The sequence below is a fragment of the Metopolophium dirhodum genome, chromosome 1 (assembly GCF_019925205.1).
Source record: "Metopolophium dirhodum isolate CAU chromosome 1, ASM1992520v1, whole genome shotgun sequence".
NCBI classification, from domain to species: Eukaryota; Metazoa; Arthropoda; class Insecta; order Hemiptera; family Aphididae; genus Metopolophium; species Metopolophium dirhodum.
This window is the reverse complement of record NC_083560.1, coordinates 2,504,656-2,525,698: the sequence shown is the minus strand read 5'-3', so window position 1 is coordinate 2,525,698 and position 21,043 is coordinate 2,504,656. Positions and strand designations below refer to the sequence as shown.

General features: G+C 28.8%; 1 protein-coding gene and 1 long non-coding RNA gene across 2 annotated transcripts; one reads left to right on the top strand and one right to left on the bottom strand.

Moving 5' to 3' along the window:
* Positions 1-7,250: 7,250 nt before the first annotated feature.
* LOC132937231 (PHD finger protein 7-like) lies at positions 7,251-20,825 on the top strand. Its single transcript, XM_061004045.1, is given in 7 exon segments — positions 7,251-7,733; positions 16,924-17,160; positions 18,983-19,152; positions 19,217-19,318; positions 20,037-20,049; positions 20,052-20,160; positions 20,228-20,825. Coding segments are annotated over 6 exon segments (714 nt in total). The 5' UTR covers positions 7,251-7,733; positions 16,924-17,138; the 3' UTR covers positions 20,526-20,825.
* On the bottom strand, positions 12,071-12,819 carry LOC132936942 (uncharacterized). The gene is made up of 2 exons (XR_009663558.1): positions 12,673-12,819; positions 12,071-12,548 (listed from the first exon to the last, which is right to left on the bottom strand). It is a non-coding gene; the product is annotated as an uncharacterized LOC132936942 (long non-coding RNA).
* Positions 20,826-21,043: the final 218 nt, after the last annotated feature.

The following is a 21,043-nucleotide window of genomic DNA, read 5'->3' as shown; positions in this document are numbered from 1 at the left end:
TATAGTGTGCACTAGTCACTACCATCTACCCCAGTGTAACACCCGCCACTGACCACCACGGTTCATGGGCTACAGCACCACCCACCTTTATAAGGTATGCCCGTAACCTCACTCCAAAAAAAAATTTAAACATAAGTAAGGTATTTTTACCTTTTACCTGTATTAGTAGGTACCTACCTCTCTCAACCGTTTTACACCAATGCATCATACACATAATATTATTATGTATTTATTATTTTCATTAATTGTTGTATATTTTCATAGTATTTATAAAGTACATAAATCATTATTAAAAAACTATTTCAAATTTGCTAAATTGGTTTTATTTACTGATTAAATGTAATCCCTGGGTAATTGTTTTTATATATTTCTATATATAATATTATCCCTAAGCTGTTGTTATTGTAATTCAGTAACTGGTAATGTTAGCTGTGAGCAAAATCTTAATGCCATACCTACATTTTTATAAACATTACCAAGATTTTACTATAGATTTATTGTAAAGCTTAAATAGGTGATAGAAGTACCTTTTTGGCTTTTTTTTTATTATTTCTGAAATAAGGTTAGGTTAAAGTTCATTGTATGGTGAATACAATTACACTATACAATTCAGTTTCAATTACCTATATATCTATGTTTTTAACTATCTGCAATAGAATCTGTAGATCATAGCAACTCTTTATCAATGTTCTAAATCAACAGCAGATAAATAATTACCAATGTCAATGAGAAATTCAATATTAATTTTGCTTTTTTTCATTTCGAGATAAATATTACCTATACTTTTCACAATCTTTTGTCATGCTTTAATGTTACCTTAATATCTAATTTAAAAAATACAAATTCCAAGCAATACACAAATTATGTACTTTTTAAATAATTGTTGTGGCAAAATTAAAAAAAACCAATTAGTTATTAAACAATTATTAATATTATTTTAATTAGTTAATTAATACAAGAATAAACTAAAATTTAAAAAAAAATTAAGATAAATAGTTAACTGTGAATCAATCTGCGGAATTGTCAATTGTCATAAGGGAAGCTACTTTATGGTAAAGTGACTAACAAAAAGCTTCAGACATTTAATTGACTCTCTAAAACTGTCAGTTCTATCAGGTAAATGTTCAGCCATGCATTAGGTATTCTCATTGCTTGACCTGAAATTTAAAAGAAATGTTGAAATGTATAAACTATAAACTGAGATGCGACCACAAATTATTATTATTGGTCTTGGACTAGAAAAAAAACATTGTAAATTTAATCATTATAATATTGTATTAATGAGTTTCTTACGATGGTTATTGGTATAAGTCCAATATGTGACCTGGAACCGTGTATGTTTGAGGGATGTTCTCATCATTAAATGAATGGAAAATGAAGTTGAATTCCACCCTACATACTGGACAAGTTGGATCACGCTAAAATATATAAAAACATAACTGTTGTTTAAGGAGTAAATATAGGTAAGTATGAAACTATTCAATAAATTCCTAAATGTTTTAACAAATAAAATTTACTTAATTTTCTTATTTTTAATGAGAAAAAAAATTAAAACATTTTTGATACAAAATGATATGGGTATGTTTAATAATTAATAACCTTTAAGTTTTTACTAAACTTTTAAATTTGCGTAATTTCCAACATTTCTTAGACCATCTTTTTAAACATTTAAAACAAAATAAATGCATACATTTTTCTGTATAACATGTATTGTTTAAATCAGATAAACAAATTGAACATTTATCCATATTGACAATTTAATTCTAAAATAAAAAAGTTATATTAACTATAAAGTACAATATACTTCAATTAACATTAGTATAAACATTAATTTTTACAAATTAAATTCTACAGAGTAGAACATGAATTAGATTATCTAATGACATTAGTCTTAACATTGCTATTTTTTTAAAGTTTGTTTATTTCTCCAATTCAAGAACTGTCAAACATTATTGTATGTTAATATAATATATTTTTGTAATGTTATAAGATTATATCTTATAATCGTTGACAGCAATAAATACAATGTGTATTATTATAATTATATTGTTATTAAAATAAAATAAAAATACTACACATCAAATATTTTAGTATAATATAGTAATTATTAGTCTAGTAATTTACCGGTGAATTTCTATAAAGATTTTGAATTCAAAAACTCATAAAAAATTAATATTACATTTAATTTTTAGTTAACTCGACTGACTTAAATATTAAAATATTGTAAGAAACCACTGACAAAACACAAATAATGTTCTTACATTTAAGTTTTGATTATTAGATTTCAGTTCACTCCAATATTTAAGCTATCAACACAAAATTTGAACTGCTAGTACATTTTAGTATATTATGCATTACCTACAGTGTTCGGAACGTTCACTAAAAAATTGAATTTTCCCACGTTCACGTTTATGTTCTTTGAAAATATGAATGCGTTAATTTAATTTATTTTATTTTATTTTAATGTATCGTTTAAACATGAATATAAATTCGTGGAAATCATAATATTATTGTTGTTTTATGTGCAGGCATGTCCACTGGAATTTCATTTATTTTATTTTTATAATTCGTAATATATTATATCATAATAGTATCAATCAATAATTATTAAATAATAAATAATAAATAAATATGAACGTCTTAAAAATTCAATAAATATATAAACGTCATTCACCTTTACGCTCTATTTGAAAAAAACGAGTGATGTTCACTCGTGAATTCGTGTTCATGAACGACGTTCTTTCCAAACACTTATGCAGTTATGCGTTAGTATAGTAGTATACTAGACGGAAACAACATGCGGTGGTACGACGTTCGCTTAGTCTAAGTGACTTAGATATTATACTAATCTGAGATATAACCGTGGTAGTAGTACACACAATGATTTAATATGATTTAATATTTAACACAAAATATATTATAAATATTTTAAGGATTTGTTTGTGTACTAATCAATAAATGGTGGTTCCGCAGTTCCGCTGATGTCACTAATGTAACAAATGACACGACAACCACAAACTACGTGCACCTTCGCATAAGTCCTAATAGAATAAAAAATATCCATACCTGCTAGGTTAGGTCACCACACCCCCACCATATGAGTGTGGCAGCATTACTCAACCTAAGGGTGGCGACACAAAATTGGGTTGCGATATTTGTAGGCTAAGAAGAAAACTAGCTTTGTTGGTTCTAAAAAGAAAATAATTTTAGACGTAAATTGATTAAAAATGTAGGTATGTCATATTTTATTTCATAACTCAAACCTACTCAACTATAATAATAACGCGAAGTATACTGGGCCGTATATTATTATGTATTATATACCTACCTACAATACCTTGTATTTAAATTTTTTTTTTTTTTTTATTAAGTTTAAGGCTTCAACAGCTGAGGTTATTAGCCTGGTTGGGTTTTGTACTTTACTGTTGTCGGTAGGGGGAGGAACACGTGTGTGTAGGGTTTGGCAGATTTTTGATTGGGCACCCGTAGGTATCTGCCACGCCCGGGTGGGGGACGGCGGCACTTGATTCTCCGGACACCGTGTGTATTTAAATTTATTGTACATAATATTATGATATTAATACTAATAATACAGATATCATAATAATGTCGCACCAATAGCCACCTGCAGTAACGTATGTCTCAACTCAATAACCACATTTCCTGCACGGTGGTACGAAAAACAACTCACCTTTTAAATTAATTATTCAATCTTGATCAAAATTAGTTCTGGTCAATTTATAGTACACAATATAGTGCAAAGGGGCCTAATATCAATGTTGTATTCTAGGAATAAAACAGAAATTAATTAATTTCGTATTATTTTTGTCTGTTTTTTCGAATTAATATTTTTTTTTTTCTACGACCAGCTACTTATTATTATTGTTTCTTTAAAACTTTGTACCTAATTCATCTATAAATATTAGTAATACTATTTTATATTATTATATTAAACAGTATGTTTATTTCATCAACGGCAGGCAAAACAATTTTATCGATAGCGGTTCGACTGAAACGGCATAAAACGTCGTAGCAGGGGTGGTCTGGCGCAACTATTCGGCCTGGGAAATCTATAATTTGACCGGTCCGTGCCATTTCGTCGTCACAAAATGTAAAAACTTAAATATGGTAGGTACCAACGATTTAACAAATTAAGGTTGCATCCTTTACTCGTCTTCAATTTTCTTAGGAACCAACTTAAGATTAAACGTGTTTAGTAATTTATCTCAAGTACAATGTATTACTATTTTTCTATTGGTAACTAACTGCGTTCTAACTTGATTTTTCTGTGAGTTTCCTTTCTCTCTCTCTGATATTATATTTTATTATTGTGTGCAGTACCTATATTTTCATTATATTTTTATTGTGTACGAAATGTTTGGTAATATTAAGTAAATACCTACACATTGTTATGGCTAGACGTGAATATATTAATAGATTTGTAGATGTGAATATTACAGGTGAAGCGACCCTCTAAAACCGCCACTGTAGCTATTAAGCACAGTTTTTTTTTATAATAATTTTAAGTAAAAAAAATTCAAAATATACCAAAATGGCAAAATATACAAATAAATAATTTTTAATTAAGCAATTTAATTGACATTACTTTAGCAAACCTGTAATTTCCTAAACCAATACAAAAACTAGTACGAAATAAGAAAGAATAGAATAATTTATTTTTAGTAAGTATTAAAAAAAAATTGTATATACGTAGGTTTATACGTAGGCTTATACGCAGCAAACTATGGCGACGCCTAATAGTACCTAATCAACTCAATCAATGAAACTGCGACTGCAGTTGAATTAAGTTCCGGGAACCTATAGTAAATACAATGCCAAACTATAGGTGTGCCAACGGACTAACCAAATTTTTATGATTGTTTTTTTTTTTATTAATTTATGTCATATAATGTAATTTACTCCCTACTGATTAAAATGAAACTGTTTTAGTTAATGCTTGGTTAACTGGAGAAGCAGATGAATTAAAATTGTCATTTTTTTTTTTTAAATGCTCGTAACTTTTTAGAATACCTAGTCATGATTAATTCATATTATGTAATTATAAGTTTTGCTAATTAGAAATAATTAGTTTAATTTACCTGGTTGAGATTCAATAGGTTTTGTTATATTATTATCAACTTGTAAAAATCTTTCATATTAAAGTCATTATTATTTCCAACACTGTCCCAATCGTTACCAATTGTATAGTCATTGTTTAATAGTTATTTAGTAATAATTTCTGTAACTGTAAATTAGGCTATAGTTTATAAATTATAATATAATGTTCCATATTAATATTATATTATGTACAATGAAAGACAATAATTGGCAAAGACGTCATAGGCGGTAAATGTTTGTAAATGCCCAAATATAGCTATTAGATTGGCAAATGTTGTACTAAAATGTTCATCTTTTATTCCCAATGTCGTTTTAATGTTGTAGACTTACTCTTCCGCTTGGTTTTTACATTATCATAGTCTTCGGAAGATGATATATCTGCTCTAGTTAAACTTTTTTTTGTAATTTCTCGAGCTTTAAGCAAATGAATCTATAATATTGTAAGTATAATGTACAACAACTATGAATATGATTATAGTATGAAATATCAACATGATTTATTGATGTCCTTATACTGATTATTTATAAATTTAAAATATATGTTACTATTAAGGTCATTTTATAGTAATATTATGTTTATGTTATAAGCAGGACTTATTGCTGTTTATATAGTTATAAATAAGTGTCATATGGAAATCAGATTCAAGATATAAACCTTTTATGGCTTATTTAAGAATTCTTTTTTTTTTAGTGCACAAACTTACAAGACATGGTGGTTTAATATAACCATATCTAACTTGGAATGCAAATTAAAATTTACTAAGATATCCATAGATAATAAGCTTTAGCTAAAAATATAACATATATACCAATTAAAAAATAATTGTTATCATGGCAATTAATTGAAAAATATTAAAAATACATTGTCACAAAGAAAAACCAGTTTTTGACAAAAACTATAAGGTTTTTTTTGATTTAAGTCAAAAAATAATAATAATCGTTGATACCTTAAATGTACACCAAATATTTATATGACACTTTAATATACATGATATTCAAAATATTTTGCCTCTTTTTGAGTGGTTTTAGCTAACCATGACAAATATTCGATTTTTTTGAATTATTGTCGATAAATAATATTAAAATATCTCAAATTTAATAAACGGTTACTCATAATAGTTGTTGTTAGTGGAAATTAAAAAAAAGTTGAGCGTAAATCCAAAATAATAATTTATGTGCGTATGAAGTTAGAATTTTGATAATTTCGCTGAAAAATGTGAACATTTTATAATTATTTTGTAATCTGAAATTCATATTTTGTTATAATTTAAAAATATTATTTATTGGTACATGAAAGTTCTAAGTACCTATATTATTATATTTTATACAAACAATGATATTTTTAAATGCAACTTTTTATTATTTGTCGGATGTCGCCACATCCGTTTACACCAAATAGACTTATTTGACGCAGTATATCTGGCATAATACACTAATAATTATTATTTTATAAGATATGTTTTAATTCTTATATTTTTAACACAAAAAATAATATATATTTAGAAATTATGTTTAAATGTTTTTGAAGGGGTTGTTACAGATTTTTATATAAAATTAGATCTCCTCTACAACTTTTAACCAAGATATTTTGCTCTAAAACCATTCAGTAAGCCGTATTATTGGAACGAAATTGGTATATGTTTGTACGGTATTTTCTCCCGTGGGGTCCTCTTAAGTTCACCGTGCATCACTTTATCGCGTTAATCGTCGTCGTATACTTGTAATATAATGTATCTACTATGTTGTTAGGGTGACAAGTGTTGTTTATGTGATGCACCTATCTTAATTACCAAATTGCGAGTGCGATAGTTCCTACGTCAATATAAGTCTAAAATAGGGTTTCAGAATCATACGATATGTCATTCTATATAATATAATATAATTATCTTTTTTTTTTTTTCCTAATTATCTATAATAACTGATGACAACTCGATATCATACTGGAAAATTAGCTAGGTAAATTACAATTCATTACTTTTGTAGGTAAAGATCATGGTACCTACTGACTTTATTCGAACTTGCCGCCGTTTTCATTACGCCGTGTGGCAACCGATCCGCGAGACCGCGCATCGCGCGGCCCGTGGACGTCGGGCTCCGGCCAAGTCGCCGCCGGCGACACTAAATTGTCTTTCTGTTGCGCCCGAGTCGAGCGACCGTTCACCTCGTGTCGCGTACTCGCGTACCTATTAAGTTTCAAGTGCGTTGTTGGTTTTCGACGAACGTGTCCACCCTGCTGGTTTTTCGCGGTTGTTATTGTCGCCGACGTTGTGCCGACTCTCATCGATCCGTCACCAATTGCGTCGAGTATTATGATTGGGTCTCGCGTGTTCGCCTCGCAATACACGTCTGTGGTTGTTCGCTGTGGTTTTGGTCAGTTTATCGACAGACCTGAGCCCGACGCGCTGCAATCCACGGCAAATTAGGCGAGTAGGTATTGTGTGTGTAGTTCGTCGCCCACCGTCGAAGTTAGCGTTTCCGCGTATCTCGTGCGACGCCGTTCATATCGCTAGGATTACGTAACATGGCGCGTTACGTAATCCGGTCCTTCGCCGTCGTCCAGCGCCGCCGCCGCCGATACACCACCCCACCACCCACCGCGGCTCATGTGCCGACAGGTAATTTATTATTATTATCATTGTAATTACTAATTATTAATTATTATTATTTGGAGTTGCGCTCGGGAAGAAACGTCTTCACCGGCCATCATTCGCACACTTGTCGTGTTACTTAGTATATTATTGTCATTCATTTAATGCGTATTATTATTTATATATATATTGGTTACCCAGGAGCCCATTAAGGGTTCATATATGGGGGGGGGGGGGGGGGCAAAATGTGTATTTTATGAATAATATGAAAGTATAAAAACTTAAAAAAATGTCATCGCTGAGCACGGAATTTAAGTTAGTAATTTACACATTTAAGTTGGGCACGGATTTACATTATAAACTAACAAATCATGAATATTATGTTCTTAAAATATGCGTTCACGCACTTAAAATTAATAAATTTCCGGTAAAATAAGCTCTCTAAATCCATGGATTTAAAATACATACTATTTTTATTAAAAATAATAATAAAACAAATTACAGCTAAATGTTTATTTATTAATTTACTATCGCTTATCCAATTATAATAAATTACAATTGGCTTAAATTCTAATATTATTATAATAATAAATATTTCTAATTTTTGGATTAGTCTCGTATGGTAGGTGCATATTTAGTACCTATAGGTATTATTATAAATTCGTAAATTTTAGTCGGATTGGTTCGGCTTTACATAATATTACCCTTAATATTATTATACAATAGTTCGTTTAGTTGACTTCAGGGGTATGAATACCGACGGTTTTTAAGGTGTTCAATATAGGCAATTATTTACTTGTGTGCATGCAGGTCGTGTAAATTGTGTGCGTAGTAAGTGATCATTAAAGTCTATACCATTTTAAATGATATATGTACCTACCAACGAGCATATAGTAAATATTATAAAAATAATATTAACGTTAAATAAGTATACAAAATTCGTGAACAGATCTACAAACATCTGCGATGAGATGAAACCCAACAATTATTATTGAACCGTCGAAAAGTAAGTGATCTCGAGTGAGTGGTAGGGGAGGGGGGTGAAACAATATACCTTGGTATTGGTATTTAAAACATCTATGTTTTGCTGATTATATGACACCGTTGTCGCTCGTCCAAGTCAGTAAAATGATTGTCACTTGTCGGTGAGCTTTTTTACGCCGTGTTATTATATTTTGGCAACCCATTGTTTACGATTAAAAAGTTAATGCATTTTATAATGCTTATAATCTAAAAATAATAACAATTGTTGTATTGGAACAAATGCAGTTTAGTTCCTACGTGATTTTTTCGATTTTTTTTTTTTTTAATGTGTGTTTTAAAGCACCGAATACAAAAGTCCAATTCCAAAATGCTCGCATTTTTTTACTTAAAAAGTTATACCAAAAAAACTATAAAACAGTAAATTTTTCAAAAATACGTGATATCCTCAATAAAAACATCGAAAAAACTTTTTGATTATTTTTAAAATTGTATGTTTTTTATGATGGATGGAAATATGCTAATAGATTTTAATAATCGTATTAGCTGTTTAAAAACTCGTAAATTGAAACCAAAATTTACACAATATCACAGCTTGATATCACAATGTGATATTAATATCCCTCGGCAGTGACTGCGCGTGTATCGGCACTCGTCGCTTCGCTCCACAAATTAAAAATATCCCCCGACGTGCTATGTAAAACCACCTCATATAGGTCACACTGGTCACAGATATATTAATTTACATTTTCATCAAAACTACTTTAGAGAATATTATAACAAGATAAAATAACATAATTAATAAGAGGTGACAATCCAATACGAAAACTTAGGAAAGCAAAGTGCGTTAGTAAATACGTAAAATCGTAAATTTTTGAAAAATCCAGACCCCCTGGACCCCCCATCAGAAACGGCCTTGTCTATGGGATATGACCAATAACTATATTACATATATATTATAGTCTATAATATTAATGTTTATTGCAATCATTATCATAGGCGTGCGCAGACTTTTTTCGCAGGGGATGCCAATATTTTTAAAAGTACCTAACCCAATACAAAAAAAATCACTCCCCAATAACTCTGTATATTATAAATAAAAAGGTGATAGTCAAAGAGCATGATTTATAATGTATCGAATCCAAAAATCAGAATCATCACAAATATATATACAAAACATAGTTTTTAATTATTATTTTTAATTATATATTTAACAATATTTATAAAGAAATTAAATAGTATTAGAGTTCTAATCTTCTCTCAAAAGGATGCAGATTCTTAAACTCGTCAATTACATCTTCGGGATTTATCTGCGATGCTAATTCTTGTTCAATGAAAATCATCATCATATCATCTAATCTCTCCTGCTTCATACGGCTTCTTAATTTCGTTTTTACCAAACTGAGTTTAGAAAAAGCTCTTTCGCATGAGCAGCTGGTAACTGGAATTGTTACAAAAAGTTTCAATGCCTTATGAATGTTTAAAAAGTTTTGACTTGTTGATAAGTTTTCCAACCATTGATAAATTGTTTTAGTTGATGTGCCTGGTATAAAATCTGGCATGGAACGTAGAAGACTTTGCTCGCCTTCTAATTCATCATTATTGAGTGAAAATGTTTGAGATAGCAAATCAATATCAAACTGTTCAGCTTTCAGTTGTATTAAGCGGCCTATTGAACTAATAATATTTAAAGTTTCCTGGTTGAAAGAGTTTTCAATTTAGAATTTGTTTCTTGAACAATTTTTTCAAAAACAGCGTGCCTCGTTGGACTTCCTTCAATGAAACTGTATATAAGTTGAACACAGCCAAAAAAATCAAATATAATCCGGTTCTTATTCCCTAAGCTATCAACCAAGGTTAAATTTAAGCAATGGCCATAACAGTGAACATACAATGCGCATGGATTAATTTCCTTGACTTTGGCCTGTACACTGTTAAATTTTCCAGACATAGCTGAGGCTCCATCAAAACATACAGCTATGACTGATTTCCAATTAATATTAAACTGAGCAATTTTGTTTGATAAACTATTAAATATAGTATTGGCATCTACTGCAGTCAAACGTTGGATGCCAATAAACTGTTCAACAGGTTTACATGCTTCGTCATCAAAGTAGCGTATAACCACAGACATCTGTTCGTGATGTCCCACATCGCTAGTCTCATCAGCCATTATCGTAACAAGACGGTTACTTACTTTTTTTTCAATACAACGTTTCATTACATTATTAATAGAAGCCAATAAATCATTTTGTATATGATTGCTTATATACTTGGCATTTTGTGGCCCTTTTTGTAAATGTGTTTGTAATGTTGAATCATATTTTTTCAATATGTCCACAATATCTAAAAATAAACCTTTACACACATGGGAATCATTTTCAAAGTGTCCACGAAATGGTTTGCCACTTTTAGCTAAACACAATGTTATGTCTATCAATCTATGCAGGATGCTTCGATTGTATAACCTCTGTTTTTCTCTTTCACTTATGGCCAGCTCTCTAGATTCATCCAAGGTGACGTCAATTGGTTTTGAACTCAAAAAATTGTGATACGCTGTCATGGTGAAATTATGGGTTTTTGAATTTTGGTGTTTTTTAAATTTTGTAGTAGCAGAACTCCAATTTTGAAAACCTTTTTTTGTAAAAGCTAAATCTATCTGCCCAACATTTAACCCAGAAGCTGTGTTAAACATTCGGCACACAAAACAAAATGCTCTATCAAGTTTCAAACTATATTCTAGCCAGCTAAAATCATCATACCAGGCGCTTTGGAAACTTCGAGCTCTATTACCGAATTGTGTCCTGGGATACATTTTTAATTTTGGCTGGAATGGCCCTTTATGTATTCTCTGTTTTCGCTCTAATCGATAAGTTGGTGCTGTATTATCTGTATTCGCTGGATCTTCAGGGTCACAATCATAATGGTCACATACTGAGTCTAATAATTATTTAAAGATACAGAATACTGTATTATTATATTAAAATAGAAAAAGATGAAAAGTAAAATACTTGTTAATTTATATGTACCTAATATAATACAATCATGCAACATCCTTGTCAAATATACTATGCTAAATAAAAGACAGCAACACAAATAGGTAGGTACTAGGTACTTATAAAAATGTTTACTTTATTTCATTTTGATAAATATGTACATGTTACTATGTTAGGTAATGATATTGAAATTTGAAATGCATCATGATAAATGCAAAAAAAGTTTAACATTATTAAAACTTTTAAACTTTGTTAAAAGTTCAAATAAAACTTACCTACTATAAGCAAAAATATGTCAGGTTAAAGTCATATTAAAACTCAAGCGTAAAAATTACTCACCTACAAAAAAAAATGTATGTCTTGCAATTTCACTGATTAAATAATAGATACCTTATAAACTATAATTTATTTATTATATTAACTCTTACAGAGCAACACAAAAAAAATAAACAACACAATTTTTTTAAGTTATATACAAAATATTTAATTACAACATTTAACATCAATGTTATTAAATAAATACATATTAGACAATAGACAGGTACTAAGTTACTACTAACTAATATGTTAATATACAGCCATACAGGCCACAGGGTATTTCACAATATAAGACATTTATGAAACAAAATCATTAGGAATTAGGATATACATATTACATAATATATTATAAGTTATAAATTAAATATTTAACTAGAGACAATGCATCTATAAATACAGTCTAGAACTGAACATAAACATTAGGTAATACATTATTAAAATAATTGTAAATAAATACCTAACAGCTCATGTACAGTAATTTTTTCGGATTCTACAACTGTTTGACTACACTGTTCTAATGTTACTGGATCATCTAGATCATTGTCACCTAAATTAATAAAATGAATATTATTAATTCATAAGTTAAATAAAACAGCTTACATAATATGTATAGACTGTGGATATGTGGATTATATTATATTAAAGTACTAATATAATTAATATAAACTTACCGGAATTTCGTTTTGATGTGTTTGGCATAAAAAACTCATGCAAAGTTTTCAATTTTTTACTTTTAGCTGCCATGATTATTGTGTGTTAGAATAATGACAGAATAACGTTTTTTTTATAAAATTCTGTGGTGTAATGTCATGATGAGAATGTTGATAATGTTAATAGTGACAATGAGAATATGAGATATGATTAAATATATGCCCATGATAAAAGAACATTATTTTATCATGTATATGCCTATATCGCGGACCGTGGTAACCGTGGTCGTTTGTGAACACGATTTAAGATAATGTAAAAATAATAATTCACATAATCAAGCTATTATGCCAACATCATGGTTATGGTATCTACTATCAGCTATTATCTATAGAAAATATGAGCATCATTCGCAATCTAATTGATATTAGATATCATTTAAACTCTAAACATTTTTGTAAGTAAAAATAAAAATATTTTGGTCAAAAACCAAAATGTTTTAAATTTTGATCAAAATATTTACAACCATAAACTATGATAAAGATGACCTCCGCAGGGGATGCCATGGCATACCCGGCATCCCCCGTGCGCACGCCTATGATCATTATTGAACTGTCCGTCCAATATTCCTAACAAATTAAGAATCCAATTTATATGAATAATATACGTTACCCAAAACTAGTAAACTACAATAAAATTTAAAAATATTCTTTTCAAATAAATGTCCTAATAAAACCTGTGAATATTGTTAAGCTTTAATAACTTTTTGTTGAATGCTAATAAATATTTTTAAAAAAAGTGGATAAGTTGGTGTCGCTTGCTGTACAGTAGGTCAGAAGTGGGTCACTGTAATTGTATGGTATTAAATTTGAATGTGGACATGTAGATACATAAAATGTATTTTATTCTAGCATCCTGGTGAAAAGTTCAAACTACACCGCTAGGTACTTTAATTATACATAGCTCAATAGCTGTTATACGCTCAAAATATGGCCCAAATACTACCCAAAAGCGAATAAAACACGTATTTTGAGCACAAACCAATTATGTTTTAAACTACGTCCATGCGAAAATAATATATATTTTACTGCCGAGTGCGTATACACAGAACGGGTTTTGTAATTGGATGCGTATCAATTAGTATTAATATAAATAGTAACTAAATGATTCACCTAACGAAAATAAAATATAGGCTTAACAATAGGTAGGTAATTAATATTTGATGCTTAATTAATCTGAGAAATCATTATTATATTTTAAATAAACAATTAAATTAAACACATTTTTATAACTGAATAAGTAATAGCTACAATACATAAAACTGTGTAGAAACTATAAGATTTAATTTCTGATTGATGAATCAAATTAGTAATTAGGTACCTAGCTTATATTATAATATACATTGCAGAAAATAAAATGATGTGAAAAAAATCTATCTATTGTCTTCAATTGTATAACTTGCCACATAGTAAACGTCATTTAACTTGAACATTATCACAATATTTAATCATCGTCATCATCTGAAATTAAATCAATAGGTACCTGAAAAATGACAAAATATATATATTATATACTCAATCTTATCAATACTAAATAAAAAACAATATTCGCACAATCTATTTAAATTTTAAACATCATATGCAATATCAATATTATAAATTTGATATATTCTGAAAAATATGCGTTTATATTTTCTAGATTCTAGTATTCATACAGATTAAAAAAAATGCATTTTCCATATTTTTCTTTTATAAGAGTAACCTCACAGAAATAGGTTATGGAAATTGGCAATGCTAACGCGCACTGAACTTCACTTCATTATTTCAATCGCCTAGCTAATAGTATGCCATTTTCCGTCCATGGACAGTTGTCAAAAACTAACGTAAATGAAAACCGATTTAATTGAGAGTATGGCATGTCAATCTTAAAGTATTAACTGGGGCTATTCAATTACTGTTTATGACATTCTGGGCCTGATGGAACAGGAAAAAAATTGATCGCTTCCTGAAGTGACTCTTATATGAGACGTTGTATAGTATAATAACATACAATTTAAATTATAATTATCACACGTATATATCATACATAATATTTTATTACCTATATATTATAAGTATTTAATAATATTTTAATTAGAATACTTACTCATTGAATGGTTTGCAAAAACAGGATATCCATGCCTGTTAAAAAAATCACTCATAAAGCCTTCTTGAATTGATCCGTAACTAGATATTATTGGCAACTGTATTTGAGGCATTTGCTCAACTTGTTGTTCATCGTCAGATATACACTAAAAATAGTTGAACAATTTATTATAGTATGAAAATATATTATTTGGTGGTTAACAGACTGGTAGGTAATTTAAGCAATTAAAAGCATGTATTTACATATCCAAACGCTATGTTATCTGAATATCTATAAGCGCTGTAGTAATTATGTTGACATGTATAATTACATATTTTCTGTATACTATATTATAATAAATATTAAATAAAATTTAGAAAAACGTGTTTACAAATAGAATGTCCAAATGTAAATTAATACAATTACCTACATAGATTAGTAAATTTTTTTATAAAAATTAGCTCAAATATTAACTTATAAAATTGCAAGAATGGAAAGTAAAAATATGTTCTATACGAAATAGATAATTATTATTAAAATACTCATGTCTAAAAGCACACTATTATTGAATAAGATTTCCAATGAAATATTAAATTATTTTAACATTAATAATTCAAATTATCCACTTGTATTGTGTTATATTGGTACTTAGACAATATTGTCAATGTGTAAACTATTGTAAACATTAGCTGTTCAAAGCTAGTATCAATGTATATAGTAATACATTTGGCTAAAATGTAATATATGGTAAATTAGTATGTGGGCCAGTACTTTTTTATTCTCCTGGGCCGAAATCCCTCTTCCTTTATTTTAGGAATTTGTGTTAGGTTAGACATGTATTAATCAGTTGGTTATTGATTTTTTTAAATGAGTTTCATATATTTAGCATATATAACAAATTAATGCAATAATAATAAATCATACCTGAAACTCCTTTGCAAACTGAACAGCACCACTCTTGTTCAAGATAACTGCACAACCTATGTGTTCCATTTGATCCACATGAATTGCACAAAAGGTTTTCCCATGGTCCGCTGCTTAGAAAATAAAAAATAATATATATTAACGCAACATGTATTATTATTTTTTCATATTTATTTTAATTTTTCTTTTTTTTTTTAAATTTTAAGTTTATCTATATTATAACAAAAAGTTGAATATTTTTGAATAAGAATTAAATTTACTTTAATATGTCAATTTCACAAATATTTTGTATGTTATTTACGTACATAATATGGATTAATTAATGCTGTTAGTTTAAAGCTGGTTGCTTTTTTGTGCATTTAATCCAATATGTAGATGATAAAAATATGTACAGTAAACTCTCGGTAACTCGAAGCTCATAGAAAAAAAATTTAAGTCATCAAAATCTTGTGTTATTGGTGTTTGGTAGTGAATTTTATTCGTTTGAGGTGTCGAGTTTTAATGTTTGAGTTACCGACAGTACACTGTACTTCTAAAAGTTCTATTTTAATTTGGAAAAAATATTTGAATTCCCAGTTCTTTTTGCTTAATAATTAAAACTATTATTGTTATAAAAAAAAATTACTTACGATGGGAGTTGATACTCTTCGTTGTATGGACATAGACATGTTTCTATACTGCATTTTCTTCGCCTTTCTGAGAGCTTGGCAAAAGCATTGGGTACAGTTTCCCAAGAGGGGTCCCTGTGAATAAATTTTTTGTTGAAACGTTTTATAGTATTAAATAATTTAAAGCGTAGATTAAATAACACCATAGATAGTACAAACTATTATAAAATCCGAATAATGAGTGACAAATGGCTGCATTGGTGTTGCCTATATCATATTATATTAAAGTGTTATTTAATCTATGGTATCAGTGAATGCATATTAATTTTGTACAAGACTTAGAAGTTATTAAAATCAACAATCATGTAAATTTACATGTGTTATAATTTATATAATTTGCGTATTAAAATTAATTTGGCTAAGTGTACTCACCTACGTATATAGTGAATAATATTAGAAAAAAGGTTTCCAAAATAGAAGAAATTAAGTAGGTATTCACGTGAAAAAAATCTGAATAAAATATTAATTTTAATCGTAAAATATAATAATATCGTACTGGTAGATGACATACATTACAATTTTTATGAAAATATAAATGAATGTTTAATAATATTTTAGAATTCCACTACAACAAAGTGTCAGTGCTTCCGAGCGGTGATCGTCCGTCATCACTCATCAGTAACCTCTGCCGTAATTTTAGTGTAGCAAGTACCTAGTCAAAAATCGGAATCAGCCACTACAAGTCAAATTGCATTCTTCTTCGTTGTCACCATCAGAGCAACGGAAGAGGAGACGACCGGGTATCCACACGAGGACAAATATTCATTATATCCATGGCGCCGGTTTCTAGAACAAGTGAGTATCCACCGTCCGGTTTGCCGGAATTTTTATTTTCAAAAATTGCTCTCGAATTTCGGTGCTTACTCGCGAATTTTGGACGTTCAATTTTTGATTTTTTTTTTCTGGAACTGTCGCTAGTCGCTAAGTAACTATAGAACGTACAATTAATGTTTTGTCGTGGAAAAACATATTTATCTTATTATTGTTATTATTCCAGCTATATAATTTGTCATGTATAAAACCATGCATAAATCATTAGATTGGGTCATTACAACCAGTGGTTGTATTTGAGAGGGGAGGACACTAGCACCCACGGTAATTTTTCTGTGGGGGCAAGAGTATGGTTCTGCAGCACCCATAAACAACAGTCTGAAATATTATATTTTGTAGGCACCACTAATGATAAAATGCAATTACATTTCAATTAATAATTTATAGATTATGTTTCTCAATAATTTTAGAAAATAGTATTATTTCATTCATACCTATGTCCCTTTCTATATCTATAATAAAAAATTTTTAAGTGTTTAAACCACTATGATAAAATATGTATACAACTAAACAATATAAGTAACAATAATTACAGTTTAATTTTGTATCTTCTATTTGGAAAAATGAATAACATGTACTGTATAACAATGCCCTTTATGAAGTTTAATCTACAAAGTCACACAAATTTATGAGTTTTGGATTGATTTTTTGGAGAATTTAAAAGTATTTAATAGGTAAATGACTAATTTTACTAGTTAAAAAATAAGAACACCAAATTAACTATTCGTAATTATTTAATAAAAATAAAAGTCAAAAAAAGAAATACAATGTAATATTCTTAATTTTTACTACCAGTGTTGAGCTTAAAATTAATATCCATATTAATAAATTGTTAAGTTAAAAATATATTACTTTAAATTAAGTTTGCATAAACATTATTAATTCTTGGTTTAAGTATCATTATACATTTTAATTAATTAATATGGTACCTATGGAGGACATAATTGAATATTGAGTTAAAAAGTATATATGTATATAGTATGTATTGCTGAACATAATATTATTACATCTCTTTTGTGGGCTAAAGATAAAATCAGGTATACCTAAGTGCACACATTTTCTCACATCTATTACAGGATGCTCTATTATTAAAAGCTTCTCTTTTATACATGGTTTTTAGTTAAAAAAAAAAAGATCACAAAAGAAATCTCAATAAAAATTAGTGTTTAATGAGTTCATACATTGTTCAGAACGTACGGGACTGATCCTAAATATTTTTGGAAGTGGGTATCTTACAATACGCGTTCTCAAACTATTTCTAAGTCTCTACATTTAGATGTGGAAATAGCCAGAAATGATGAGGACATATTCGACCTTATCATAAAATATTTTTCATCAGTATATAAAACTAAACCTCTAACAGAAATTCCTCCCCAATCCAACCCTGTAATGCATGAACACTCTCTCAGTATCTACCCTCTCATAGTTGCATTTCAGTTAACTCAGTTACTGATGGTCGATAGAGTGTGTTTCCTTAAAATTTCTAAGTCACCTTGTCCCGATGATATTTCAATTTATTTCTTAGCTCATTATGTCGTCTCCATATCGTATCCTATATAATTTTCTCAATATCTAGAAGGTGTTGTATTCTTATCAGTTTAGAAAATAAGTTTTCTGTCACACCAATTTAAAAAAAAAAAGGTGATGAAAAATGATTACTCTAAATAGATAATGTGCAACAGTTGCATAATTAAATGCTTGAAAATGTTGATTTACTTATTTAAAATATAACAACTATTGTTAATTTTTAAAACTGAATTTGAATGAAATGATATAATTTTAACAGGTAATGCGTTGAAGCCAACAGCTCGTCAACCCACACCCAGACCTGTGAAGGTAGAGCTCAGTTTAAGGGATAAGAAATCATGTATGGTGTGTGGACGTAAGGAGATAAGTGAACAGCTATATGGACCACTATTCAAATTGGATGATGTTGTTATTCATCATTTTTGTATTGTAAGTGGATTTAATAAAACATTAATATATTATTAGTAAAATATAACTATAAATTTGTTTTCAGCTATTATCATCAAGGTCCATTCAAAATGGTGCAGACAATGATGGAATATATGGATTTTTATTAAAAGACATAAGAGCTGAACTGTCTCGAGCATCTAAGCAAGTATGTTCTTCCTATATTATACAGTGTGTAGTATTATAGACATCAATAGTTGAAAATATTTGAAAATTGAAAGAAAACCAGGAAGACGGTCTTATATGAAACAAATCATGTTAGATTTAGATAAAGGAACTTACAAAGAATTGAAAAAAACTTGCAATAGAAGGGAGAAAGGGTGGAAGAACACAACTAAATCATTCTTGTAGCATAAATTGTTTATCTCATCAATGTTTTCAATATTCGCATAGGCCGAAAATGACTTTTCATATTAAGTAGCAAAGATATTGCTATAATGAATAGTTTATAATAATTTGGAAAAATTTGTTAGTTTTTCAATGAACTTAAGGGGTTTTGCAGAATTTCCAAATCAATAACTTTTAAAACATTTTTGGTAACAATAATTTCTGATCTTATGGAATCCTGCAAACACTTCATAAATCTTAAGAGTTATTCTTTACAAATTAATTTTAAAAAGTAAAAAAGTATATGTCAAATATTATTTTAAAGTACATTCAAACATTTAATAAAATTGTTTAGCACAATTTATCAATAAAACATGATAAATTAATATTAGATCAACTAAAACAAGGTTTAATATAATATGAGTAAATATGGGGGGGGGGGCTTAAATTCAATCAGGGAGGGCTAAGCCCCCCCCCCCCCCCCAAGCTACAACCTAATTGCTGTTATGATTATAGTTACATCATCATTGTTGTTTTAGAATTGCTTTTATTGCAAAAAAAAGGCGCTTCCATATTATGCTGTCGAGGAAAATGTCAAAAAGTGTTTCATCTACCTTGTGGCATGAAAAACGGATCAATGCATCAATACTTTCAGTCATTTAAGTACGTATTTAATTTTATATTTGTAAACCTATTTCTATATCATTCTTATTGAAAAAAATATCTTTAGATCGTTTTGCCAACAACATCGTATTAAGCCAACTATAGATTTATCGGAGTTAAAAAAGTCTACTTCTACTCAATGTGCTATTTGTAAAAATGATGTTGTACGGTCTTCGGTACCAACTTCTATTTGGGCACCGTGTTACAAAGGTGATGCTTGGTTTCACCGAGAATGTGTTCAAGATTTGGCCTTAAATACAGGCTACTATTTTAAATGCCCATTATGCAACAATGTCGAAATATTGAAGTGCAGAATGCTGACTCTTGGCATATATATACCATCAAACTACGCCTTTATAATTTAATCTATGTATTACCTAATTTAAATAACAGGTCATCTGATTTTCCTTTTAATAATACTATGGTGTCATCAGAAAAGTGTCTTGTATACGGGTCTTGATTTATGTCGTTTGTTAAATATTTATATTAATCAGTTTGATAATTTAATGTCATTTAAACCCCATCTTAAGTCTAAGGATTTTTCAAAGATTATATCATTATAATAAGACTGTTATAAGAAACTGTACTTAAATAACAGATTGTTTTTTCAATTATATTTTTTTGTATTCTTAAGGTGATGAAAACTCGCTCCCCCAGCACAAGCTTTGCTTTTATGGCCAAAATGTAACCTATGATATTTTATGTTATTCTTTTTTGTATTATTTATGTTGTTGTTGCATTAAATTTCATTATTATTATTATATTATTACTTAAAGAAATATAAAATATAGAAAAATAAATGTATAATATTTAAGAAATGGCGCGAAACTGTTTGAAATGTTGACATAATATTAAACTGATAGAAATAGTTTAAAAAATATAT